The sequence below is a fragment of the Oncorhynchus mykiss genome, chromosome 9 (genome assembly GCF_013265735.2).
Source record: "Oncorhynchus mykiss isolate Arlee chromosome 9, USDA_OmykA_1.1, whole genome shotgun sequence".
NCBI lineage: Eukaryota > Metazoa > Chordata > Actinopteri > Salmoniformes > Salmonidae > Oncorhynchus > Oncorhynchus mykiss.
In genome coordinates, this window is record NC_048573.1 from 76,084,705 (window position 1) to 76,097,809 (window position 13,105).

The following is a 13,105-nucleotide window of genomic DNA, read 5'->3' on the forward strand; positions in this document are numbered from 1 at the left end:
ACTGGATGGTGATCTGAGATAGATGGGAGGGGTTGAATGGAGCTGAAGGGACTGGATGGTGTTGAGAGATAGATGGGAGGGGTTGAATGGAGCTGAAGGGACTGGATGGTGTTAAGAGATAGATGGGAGGAGTTGAGGGTAGCTGAAGGATGGAACTGGATGGTGGTCTGAGATAGATGGGAGGAGTTGAGGGTAGCTGAAGGATGGAACTGGATGGTGATCTGAGATAGATGGGAGGAGTTGAGGGGAGCTGAAGGGACTGGATGGTGATCTGAGATAGATGGGAGGAGTTGAGGGGAGCTGAAGGATGGAACTGGATGGTGATCTGAGATAGATGGGAGGAGTTGAGGGTAGCTGAAGGATGGAACTGGATGGTGGTCAGAGATAGATGGGAGGAGTTGAGGGGAGCTGAAGGATGGAACTGGATGGTGATCTGAGATAGATGGGAGGAGTTGAGGGGAGCTGAAGGAAGGAACTGAATGGTGATCTGAGATAGATGGGAGGAGTTGAGGGTAGCTGAAGGATGGAACTGGATGGTGATCTGAGATAGATGGGAGGAGTTGAGGGTAGCTGAAGGATGGAACTGGATGGTGATCTGAGATAGATGGGAGGAGTTGAGGGGAGCTGAAGGATGGAACTGGATGGTGATCTGAGATAGATGGGAGGAGTTGAGGGTAGCTGAAGGATGGAACTGGATGGTGATCTGAGATAGATGGGAGGAGTTGAGGGGAGCTGAAGGATGGAACTGGATGGTGATCTGAGATAGATGGGAGGAGTTGAGGGTAGCTGAAGGATGGAACTGGATGGTGATCTGAGATAGATGGGAGGAGTTGAGGGGAGCTGAAGGATGGGATTAAAAACAAACAAAAGATAAATATTGGAAAATACATTGTCTGTAAAAATGTAAATTAGTATGTACTGTAAATTAGATGTTAAAGTTGTATTATTTTGAGTACATTTAAAAAAATATATATGTTTTTGCTTTGTCATTTATGGGGTATTGTGTGTAGATTGATTTAGTAAGGATGTAACATAACAAAATATGGATAAAGTCAGGGGGATCTGAATTCTTTCAGAATGCACAAACAGGAAGTAGAAGCCTAAGTGTCCGTTGGTTTACTCTAATTAGGGGAAGGATGGTAGGGTTAGGAGGAACATACTAAAGGAAATAAGTCTAAATAAGTTCAGGAGTAAAAATTGTGCTTAACAAGTCACATAATAAGTTGCTTGGACTCTGTGTGTAATAATAGTGTTTAACATGATGTTATTAATGACATCCTCATCACTGTACCCCACACATACAATTATCTGTAAGATCCCTCAGTCGAAGCAGTGAATTTCAAACACAAATTCAACCACAAAGACCAGGGAGGTTTTCCAATGCCTCGCTAAGAAGGGCACCTATTGGTAGATGGGTAAAAACAAAAAGCAGACATTGAATATCCCCGTTGAGCATGGTGAAGTTATGAATTACACTTTGGATGGCGTATCAATACAACCAGTCACTACAAAGATACAGGCGTCCTTCCTAACTCAGTTGCCAGAGAGGAAGGAAACCGCTCAGGGATTTCACCATGAGACCAATGTTGACTTTAAAACTGTTATGGAGTTGAATGGTTGTTTTTTTTTCTTTCTTTTTTCACCTTTTATTTAACCAGGTAGGCTAGTTGAGAACACCTTTATTTAACCAGGTAGGCTAGTTGAGAACACCTTTATTTTACCAGGTAGGCTAGTTGAGAACAAGTTCTCATTTACAACTGCGACCTGGACAAGAAAAAGCTAAGCAGAGTTACACATGGAATAAACAAACAAACATACAATAATACAGTAGAAAAATCTATATACAGCATGTGCAAATGAGGTAGGATAAGAGAGGTAAGGCAATAAATAGGCCATGGTGGCGAAGTAATTACAATATAGCAATTAAACACTGGAATGGTAGGATGTGCAGAAGATGATGTGCAAGTAGAGATACTGGGGTGCAAAGGAGCAATATAAATAAATAAATACAGTATGGGGATGAGGTAGATTGGATGGGCTATTTACAGATGAGCTATGTTCAGGTGCAGTGATCTGTGAGCTGCTCTGACAGCTGGTGCTTAAAGCTAGTGAGGGAGGTAAGAGTCTCCAGCTTCAGAGATGTTTTTTGTTGAATGGCTGTGATAGGAGAAAACTGAGGATGGGATCAACAACATTATAGTTAATCCACAATACTAACCTACATGACAAAAGAAGGAAGTCTGTGCAAAATAAACATATTCCAAAACATGCATCCTGTTTGCAACAAGGCACTAAAGTAATATTGCAAAAAATGTGGAAAAGCAAATCACTTTGTCCTGAAAACAAAGTGTTATGTTAGGGGTAAATCAATTACAACACTTTACTGTGTACCACTCTCTTTATTTTCAAGCATTGTGGTGGCTGCATCATGTTATGGGTATTCTTGTATTCGTTAAGGACTGGGGAGTTTTTCAGGATAATAATGAAATGGAATGGAGCTAAACACAGGCAAAATCCTAGAGTAAAACCTGGTTCAGTCTGCTTCCCACCAGACACTGGGAGATGAATTCACCTTTCAGCATGACAATAACCTAAAACACAAGGCCAAATCTACACTGGAGTTGCTTACCAAGAAGACAGTGAATGTTTAGACTTTTATCGGCTTGAAAACTATAGCAAGACCTGAAAATGTCTAGCAATGATCAACAACCAATTTGACAGAGATTTAAGAATTTTGAAAAGAATAATGGGATAATGTTGCACAATCCAGGTGTGGAAAGCTCTTTGATATTTACCCAGAAAGACTCATTGCTGTAATCGCTGCCAAAGGTGCTTCTACAAAGTTCTACAAAGACATGTTTTCACATTGTCATTATGAGGTTTTGTGTGTAGATGGATAAAAAAAAATATATATAAATATATTTAATCCATTTTGAATTCAGGCTGTAACACCACCAAATGTAGAATAGGTCAAAGGGTGTGAGAACTTTCTGAAGGCTCTGGATACGATGGAATGAACTCATTTAAATTTCCCTGCCATGTTGTTGCTATTGTTGTTGTTGTTATTACTGTGGTTGATATTGTTGTTGTTGTTATTACCATTGTTGCTATTGTTGTTGTTGTTATTACTGTGGTTGATATTGTTGTTGTTGTTATTACTGTTGTTGATATTGTTGTTGTTGTTATTGGTGTTATCACTGTTGTTGATATTGTTGTTGTTATTACTGTGGTTGATATTGTTGTTGTTGCTATTGTTGTTGTTGTTATTACTGTGGTTGATATTGTTGTTGTTGTTATTACCATTGTTGCTATTGTTGTTGTTGTTATTACTGTGGTTGATATTGTTGTTGTTGTTATTACCGTTGTTGCTATTGTTGTTGTTGTTATTACTGTTGTTGATATTGTTGTTGTTGTTATTACTGTTGTTGATATTGTTGTTGTTGTTATTGGTGTTATCACTGTTGTTGATATTGTTGTTGTTATTACTGTGGTTGATATTGTTGTTGTTGCTATTGTTGTTATCACTGTTGTTGCTATTGTTGTTGTTGTTATTACTGTTGTTGCTATTGTTGTTGTTGGTATTACTGTGGTTGATATTGTTGTTGTTGGTATTGTTGTTATCACTGTTGTTGATATTGTTGTTGTTGTTATTACCGTTGTTGCTATTGTTGTTGTTGTTATTACTGTGGTTGATATTGTTGTTGTTGCTATTGTTGTTATCACTGTTGTTGATATTGTTGTTGTTGTTATTACTGTTGTTGCTATTGTTGTTGTTGTTATTACTGTTGTTGCTATTGTTGTTATCACTGTTGTTGATATTGTTGTTGATATTGTTATTACCGTTGTTGCTATTGTTGTTGTTGCTATTGTTGTTGTTGTTATTACTGTTGTTGATATTGTTTCTCCTCCCTGACCACTCCCCCTTTTCCCGCTCTCCCCCTCAGTACTCATGGCGATGACCCCCCACACCGCTGAGGTAGCTCGTCTCTACCAGACAGAGTTTATCCGTAGCGCCCGGGCGGTGGGCGTCCTCTGGGCTGTGTGTACCCTCTGCTTCGCCGTCATCGAGGTTGTCATCCTAATACAGCCCTCCTGGGTGGGCACCAGAGAGGTTCACTACCAGGGAGGGGGCCCCGTGCCAAAGACTGGTACCCTGGGACTGTTCGAGGTAGTGTGTGTGTGTGTGTGTGTGTGTGTGTGTGTGTGTGTGTGTGTGTGTGTGTGTGTGTGTGTGTGTGTGTGTGTGTGTGTGTGTGTGTGTGTGTGTGTGTGTGTGTGTGTGTGTGTGTGTGTGTGTGTGTGTGTGTGTGTGTGAAATACACATACTACCAGGTGACTGTTCGAGGTAGGTGTGTCTTATTTAAAAAGGTTTTAAGTCCTCAACTGAGGAAGTGAGTTTAAATTGACTATACTCCTGACTAAACAACATCAGTGTCTTACATAGAGACATACAGTGTTAAAAACCTTTATAATAAGACATTAAAGGGAAAGTTCCTGTAGACTCCCAGTCATTACGCTAACGCTAGTTAGCAATGGCTGCGGAGAATTCCTTCAACTTCATTTCAAACTGCTGGCAGAGACATAAAAATGGTACCCATGAGTTCATCTGACTCAGGGTAGGTAGAAAAGGGGCTTCATTGCCAAAATGTTGCGCTATCCCTTTAAGACTCTTACATCTGCTTTTAACTGTAAATGTCTCGCTATCCCTTTAAGACTAAAATGTCTGTTTTTAACTGTAAATGTTGCGCTATCCCTTTAAGACTCAAACGTATGCGTTTAACATGTAATAAAGCCTACTGTAAGTAAAGTGTTACAGTAGCACGTATTTTTACTGAAAACGGCATGGACCCCCCCCCCTCCCCCTCCCCCTCCCACCCTCCTCACCCACCCAACCCTGATGTATGCCACTGTGTTTGTAGGTGTGTGTGGAGTCTGATTGGCCAGTCCCAGAGTGTCGTGGCTCACTGAGCACTCTGACCCCTCTCCCAGCCTTCCAGTCCCCTGCTGTGCTGGTTTGCATGTCCCTGACCATGGTCTGGAGCAGCGTCGGCTGCCTCTCCCTCTTCAGATTCTGCAACGCCGCCACCGTCTACAAGATCTGCGCTTGGCTGCAGCTTACTGCAGGTACACATCATATCTCTATAAAATAGTTTGACCTTGAGATTGACCTTGAGATTGGCCTTGAGATTGGCCTTGAGATTGACCTTGAGATTGGCCTTGAGATTGGCCTTGAGATTGGCCTTGAGATTGACCTTGAGATTGGCCTTGAGATTGGCCTTGAGATTGGCCTTGAGATTGACCTTGAGATTGACCTTGAGATTGGCCTTGAGATTGGCCTTGAGATTGACCTTGAGATTGACCTTGAGATTGGCCTTGAGATTGGCCTTGAGATTGACCTTGAGATTGGCCTTGAGATTGACCTTGAGATTGACCTTGAGATTGGCCTTGAGATTGACCTTGAGATTGACCTTGAGATTGGCCTTGAGATTGGCCTTGAGATTGGCCTTGAGATTGGCCTTGAGATTGACCTTGAGATTGGCCTTGAGATTGACCTTGAGATTGGCCTTGAGATTGACCTTGAGATTGGCCTTGAGATTGGCCTTGAGATTGGCCTTGAGATTGACCTTGAGATTGGCCTTGAGATTGGCCTTGAGATTGACCTTGAGATTGGCCCTTTAAATAGCTGAACAAATCCTGATTTTGACCACCCAGTGTTGTATTCTGGTGTGTAATTATTATATGGTAATTTTAAATACATATTTCCTTTATGGAAATGGATAAGGGTTCTACCTGGCTATAGCCTGGATCCTGACTACACTGTGTTTTTGTCCTCTAGGGGTTCTACCTGGCTATAGCCTGGATCCTGACTACACTGTGTTTTTGTCCTCTAGGGGTTCTACCTGGCTATAGCCTGGATCCTGACTACACTGTGTTTTCGTCTTCTAAGGGTTCTGCCTGGCTCTCGCCTGCGTGCTGTTCCCTGACTCGTGGGATTGTGCGGACATGCGGGACCTGTGTGGTGATGGGGTGACCAGTTTCTCCTCCGGAAACTGCTCTGTCCACTGGGCCTTTGTCCTGGCCTTGTTGGGGGTCCTGGATGCTGCCATTCTTGCCACTCTGGCCTTTGTACTGGGCAACCGACAGGACGCTCTGCTACCAGAGGACACCAAGGATGGTGAGAACTACAACACCCATAATGCCTTGTGTAACATATTCTGTTATTGTTATTGACTGTTCGCTTGTTTATTTCCATGTGTAACTCTGTGTTGTTGTTTGTGTCGCACTGCTTTGCTTTATCTTGACCAAGTTCGCAGTTGTAAATGAGAACTTGTTCTCAACTAGCTTACCTGGATAAATAAAGGTGAAATAAATAAAAAATCCTACTCATGTGTCTCGATAGCAAGGACGTTGTGACGCCAAACACATCACAATTCAGAGATGGTGATAATAGTGCCTTCAGAAAGTATTCAAACCCCTTGACTTTCTCCACAAGTTTTTGTTGTGTTGCAGCCTGAATTTAAAATGAATTACATTGACATGTTGTGTCACTGGCCTACACACAATATCCCATAATGGGGAAAAAGCTGAAATGTCTTGAGTCAATAACTATTGGCAAGCCTAAAGAAGTTTAGGAGTAAAACATTTGCTTCACAATATGTTGCGTTAACTCTGCGTGCAGTAATAGTGTTTAACAAGAGTTTTGAATGACCACAAACATACAATTATCTGTAAGGTCCCTCAGTCGAAGCAGTGAATTTCAAACACAGATTCAAGCACAAAGACCAGGGAGGTTTTCCAATGCCTCGCAAAGAAGGGTGCCTATTGGTAGATGGGTACAAATAAAAACAGCAGACATTGAATATCCCTTTGAGCATGGTGAAGTTATTCATTACACTTTGGAGGATGGTATCAATGCACCCCAGTCACTACAAAGATACAGGCGTCCTTCTTAACTCAGTTGCTGGAGAGGAAGGAAACTGCTCAGGGATTTCACCATGAAGCCAATGGTGACTTTAAAACAGTTACAGAGTTTAAATGCTGTGATAGGAGAAAACTGAGGATGGATCAACAACATTGTAGTTACTCCACAATACTAATCTAAATGACAGAGTGAAAAGAAGGAAACCAGTACAGAATACAAATATTCCAAAACATGCATCCTGTTTGCAACAAGGCTCTAAAGTTATACTGCAAAAGAAATGTGGCAAAGCAATTAACTTTTTGTCCTGAATACATAGTGTTATGTTTGGGGCAAATCCAATACAACACATTACTTATATATAGTAGCCTAGTAATTAATTATTTTGCCTCTTCACCCGCGTAGTAGCCTAGTAATTAATTATTTTACTCTTCACTCGCGTATTAGCCTAGTAATTAATTATTTTACTCTTCACTGGCGTAGTAGCCTAGGCTACTCCTTATCTAATGTTGGTTACTAATGATAATGAACAGACACCTGTCCCTTCAGACTGTAACAACCCTTTGTTTTTCTTGTCTTCCCTCTACAGTGACAGGGTTTCTGCTGTCTGCTTAGACTGGCTGGTCTCCATTCTGTGTTATATATATATATATATAGGTGAGGCTTCTCAGTCACTTACTAAGATAGCCCTCCAGTCTGTTCAGCTTTTTATTTGTCTTTCTACATTTGAAGTTGTTTGGATATTGAATTTGGGGGAATTTAATGAAAATGTAATTACTTGATTCACTCTTTCCTCTCTCTCTCTCTCTCTCCCCATATTTATATCTATCTCCTCATTATTTTCATATCTCTCACTCTTTCCTCTCTCTCTCTCCCCCCATATTTATATCTATCCCCTCATTATTTTCATATCTCTCACTCTTTCCTCTCTCTCTAATTATTTTCAAGTCCCTCACTCTTTCCTCTCTATGATTATTTTCATATCCCTCACTCTTTCTTCTCTCTATCATTATTTTCTTGTTCCTCACTCTTTCCTCTCTCTATCATTATTTTCATGTCCCTCACTCTTTCCTCTCTCTCTCTCTCTCATTATTTTCATATCTCTTACTCTTTCCTCTCTCTCTCATTATTTTCATGTCCCTCACTCTTTCCTCTCTCTCTCTCTCTCTCATTATTTTCATATCTCTCACTCTTTCCTCTCTCTCTCATTATTTTCATGTTCCTCACTCTTTCCTCTCTCTCTCTATCATTATTTTCATGTCCCTCACTCTTTCCTCTCTCTCTCTCTCTCATTATTTTCATATCTCTCACTCTTTCCTCTCTCTCTCATTATTTTCATGTCCCTCACTCTTTCCTCTCTCTCTCATTATTTTCATGTTCCTCACTCTTTCCTCTCTCTCTCATTATTTTCATGTTCCTCACTCTTTCCCCTCTCTCTCTCTCATTATTTTCATGTTCCTCACTCGTTCCCCTCTCTCTCTCTCTCTCTCATTATTTTCATATCTCTCTCTTTCCTCTCTCTCTCTCATTATTTTCATATCTCTCTCTTTCCTCTCTCTCTCTCTCATTATTTTCATCTCTCACTCTTTCCGCTCTCTCTCATTGTTTTCATGTCTCTCACTCTTTCCTCTCTCTCTCTCTCATTATTTTCACATCTCTCTCTTTCCTCTCTCTCTCTCATTATTTTCATATCTCTCTCTTTCCTCTCTCTCTCTCATTATTTTCATCTCTCACTCTTTCCTCTCTCTCATTGTTTTCATGTCTCTCACTCTTTCCTCTCTCTCTCTCTCATTATTTCCATATCTCTCTCTTTCCTCTCTCTCTCTCATTATTTTCATCTCTCACTCTTTCCTCTCTCTCTCATTGTTTTCATGTCTCTCACTCTTTCCTCTCTCTCTCTCTCATTATTTTCATATCTCTCTCTTTCCTCTCTCTCTCTCATTATTTTCATATCTGTCTCTTTCCTCTCTCTCTCTCATTATTTTCATCTCTCACTCTTTCCTCTCTCTCTCATTGTTTTCATGTCTCTCACTCTTTCCTCTCTCTCTCTCTCATTATTTTCATATCTCTCTCTTTCCTCTCTCTCTCTCATTATTTTCATCTCTCACTCTTTCCTCTCTCTATCATTATTTTCATGTCCCTCACTCTTTCCTCTCTCTCTCATTATTTTCATGTCCCTCACTCTTTCCTCTCTCTCTCTCTCATTATTTTCATGTCCCTCACTCTTTCCTCTCTCTCTCTCTCATTATTTCCATGTCCCTCACTCTTTCCTCTCTCTCTCTCATTATTTTCATGTCCCTCACTCTTTCCTCTCTCTCTCTCATTATTTTCATGTCCCTCACTCTTTGGGTCCTTACTGCGCTGTGTTGTGTTTCCTGTTCTCTTCTGGAACCTTCCCTTTGTTTCCTGTGATGTCCTCCTCTATCTATTGGGTCAATAAACACGCTGGAGGAAGAACCCTCTGACTCCTCCCCCTTGGTATTACATCACCATGCATATCCTGGTTACATAATGTCCCTGCATGGAAACGGTCACCTAGCAACAGTAGACCTGGAGCTGTGTTCTACTCCCTGAGACTGAGGACAATGATCTCCTGGATGTTTTAAACCCTTGAGAGGCTACTGGTGCTGGACTCCGGAGGAGGGAAGATGGTGACACACCGAGATATAGGACATTAGTGCTGTTACAGTTCATTTATGACAGATTATATACAGATATATTTCTCAATGTAGAGTTTTCGAGGGACAGTGTTTTGTAGGTGTGTAGGAATGATGTTTTTAATGTTGTTTGTCCCCTTTAATATGAGAGAATATTTTTTGCCTTATTTCCATATCCCCCGCCTGAGGGAGGCTAGATGTGATGAGGACGCTTGAGAAAAGATTTCTTGTAGAGTTTTCTTGTCTTAGAAAAATTCCATGAACTTTATAGAATAGTATATTCCTCTTTCTTTTTTTAATCGGTGTAAATATACTTTTTTTGGTATTAAATACCTTTTTGTTTATACTGAGCCTGATATTGAGTAATTTGTCAAAATTCTGTTATGTGTGCATGTTTTACTGTAGTGTCATTTCCAGTAAATGTGTGAGATATTGTATTTCTGTGTATTGTGTATTGTGTATTGTGTATTGTGTATTGCCTGTACTGGGATTAGAAGGCAACACCCACTCTACGACACAATATTAAAACGTATTCCATCTCGAAACGCAACAGACAGAGAAATCATGTTTTCACATCAAGTTTTATGACTGTGATCCACTTTTGCGAAAATATAATGCACCAGATGTGTATTTTTGTACAAGATTTTTAACTACACCTGTTGACTAAGCGACGACAACAAACGGCAATCACAGTCTGTCTCCACAAACATACTAAGTTATGAGAAAAACAGGGGCGGTACAGTACTGTGTTATCCAGAATACCTTGTGTTGTTCATGGGCAGTACAGTACTGTGTTATCCAGAATACCTTGTGTTGTTCATGGGCAGTACAGTACTGTGTTATCCAGAATACCTTGTGTTTTCATGGGCAGTACAGTACTGTGTCATCTAGTATACAGTGTGTTTTTCATGGGCAGTACAGTACTGTGTTATCCAGAATACAGTGTGTTTTTCATGAGCAGTACAGTACTGTGTTATCCAGAATACAGTGTTTTTCATGGGCAGTACAGTACTGTGTTATCCAGAATACAGTGTGTTTTTCATGGGCAGTACAGTACTGTGTTATCCAGAATACAGTGTGTTTTTCATGGGCAGTACAGTACTGTGTTATCCAGAATACAGTGTGTTTTTCATGGGCAGTACAGTACTGTTTTCCAGAATACAGTGTGTTTTTCACAGGCAGTACAGTACTGTTATCAAATCAAATCAAATTGATTTATATAGCCCTTCGTACATCAGCTGATATCTCAAAGTGCTGTACAGAAACCCAGCCTAAAACCCCAAACAGCAAGCAATGCAGGTGTAGAAGCACGGTGGCTAGGAAAAACTCCCTAGAAAGGCCAAAACCTAGGAAGAAACCTAGAGAGGAACCAGGCTATGTGGGGTGGCCAGTCCTCTTCTGGCTGTGCCGGGTGGAGATTATAACAGAACATGGTCAAGATGTTCAAATGTTCATAAATGACCAGCATGGTCGAATAATAATAAGGCAGAACAGTTGAAACTGGAGCAGCAGCACAGTCAGGTGGACTGGGGACAGCAAGGAGTCATCATGTCAGGTATTCCTGGGTCATGGTTATCCAGTATGCAGTGTGTTTTTCATGGGCAGTACAGTACTGCGTTATCCAGAATACCTTGTGTTTTCATGGGCAGTACAGTACTGTGTTATCTAGTATACAGTGTGTTTTTCATGGGCAGTACGGTACTGTGTGTGTGTGTCTAAAGCCACTGGAAAAGCAGAAGGGGAAGAGAACCACGGAATTAGAATGATTATTATATTTATATGCAGAGAATGACTCTCCAAAGCAACATAACAAAGTCAGGATATGTTTATGCTGTAGCCATGGTAGCAAGCCAGGATAAGTTGCCATGGCAGCAGATTCAGGATGCGTTAACAATATATCCATGACCAGGTTGTTGTTAGAATACACTAGAGCCTTGAACAGTTCAAACCTGGAGTCGGCCCTTAATATAGATAGCAGAGGACATCACAGAAAAGAGCCATCTCATTGCAACCATGTACTAATGGGCTAGGGATTGATTTGACCATATACTAATGGGCTAGGGATTGATTTGGCCATGTACTAATGGGCTAGGGATTGATTTGACCATATACTAATGGGGCTAGGGATTGATTTGACCATATACTAATGGGCTAGGGGCTAGGGATTGATTTGACCATGTACTAATGGGCTAGGGATTGATTTGACCATATACTAATGGGCTAGGGATTGATTTGACCATATACTAATGGGGCTAGGGGTTGATTTGACCATATACTAATGGGCTAGGGGCTAGGGATTGATTTGACCATGTACTAATGGGCTAGGGATTGATTTGACCATATACTAATGGGGCTAGGGATTGATTTGACCATATACTAATGGGGCTAGGGATTGATTTGACCATATACTAATGGGCTAGGGGTTGATATGACCATATACTAATGGGCTAGGGGTTGATTTGACCATATACTGATGGGCTAGGGATTGATTTGATCATATACTAATGGGCTAGGGATTGATTTGACCATATACTAATGGGCTAGGGGTTGATTTGACCATATACTAATGGGCTAGGGATTGATTTGACCATATACTAATGGGCTAGGGATTGATTTGACCATATACTAATGGGCTAGGGGCTAGGGGTTGTTTTGACCATATACTAATGGGCTAGGGATTGATTTGACCATATACTAATGGGCTAGGGGCTAGGGATTGATTTGACCATATACTAATGGGGCTGGGGATTGATTTGACCATATACTAATGGGCTAGGGATTGATTTGACCATATACTAATGGGCTAGGGATTGATTTGACCATATACTAATGGGCTAGGGGCTAGGGATTGATTTGACCATATACTAATGGGGCTAGGGATTGATTTGACCATATACTAATGGGCTAGGGGTTGATATGACCATATACTAATGGGCTAGGGGTTGATTTGACCATATACTGATGGGCTAGGGATTGATTTGATCATATACTAATGGGCTAGGGATTGATTTGACCATATACTAATGGGCTAGGGGGCGATTTGACCATATACTAATGGGCTAGGGATTGATTTGACCATATACTAATGGGCTAGGGATTGATTTGACCATATACTAATGGGCTAGGGGCTAGGGATTGATTTGACCATATACTAATGGGGGTTGATTTGACCATATACTAATGAGGGTTGATTTGACCATATACTAATGGGCTAGGGATTGATTTGACCATATACTAATGGGGCTAGGGATTGATTTGACCATATACTAATGGGCTAGGGGCTAGGGATTGATTTGACCTTATACTAATGGGGCTAGGGATTGATTTGACCATATACTAATGGGCTAGGGGCTAGGGATTGATTTGACCATATACTAATGGGGCTGGGGATTGATTTGACCATATACTAATGGGCTAGGGATTGATTTGACCATATACTAATGGGCTAGGGATTGATTTGACCATATACTAATGGGCTAGGGGCTAGGGATTGATTTGACCATATACTAATGGGGCTAGGGATTGATTT

The 13,105-nt window shown here is 40.9% G+C and overlaps 1 protein-coding gene across 2 annotated transcripts in view; it reads left to right on the forward strand.

The window, feature by feature from the left end:
• Positions 1–10,121, forward strand: part of lhfpl4b (LHFPL tetraspan subfamily member 4b) — a 14,592-nt gene extending 4,471 nt beyond the window's left edge. Inside the window, exons 2-6 of one of the 2 annotated variants that reach the window (XM_036989061.1) lie at positions 3,945–4,168; positions 4,920–5,124; positions 5,948–6,175; positions 7,509–7,576; positions 9,375–9,501. In XM_036989061.1, the coding sequence (XP_036844956.1) occupies positions 3,950–4,168; positions 4,920–5,124; positions 5,948–6,175; positions 7,509–7,534 (678 nt within the window). In that variant the 5' untranslated portion in view covers positions 3,945–3,949 and the 3' untranslated portion in view covers positions 7,535–7,576; positions 9,375–9,501. Of the gene's footprint in view, positions 1–3,944; positions 4,169–4,919; positions 5,125–5,947; positions 6,176–7,508; positions 7,577–9,374 lie in introns of both variants that reach the window. The other variant, XM_036989060.1, reaches the window with a different exon arrangement.
• The last annotated feature ends 2,984 nt before the right edge of the window (positions 10,122–13,105 follow it).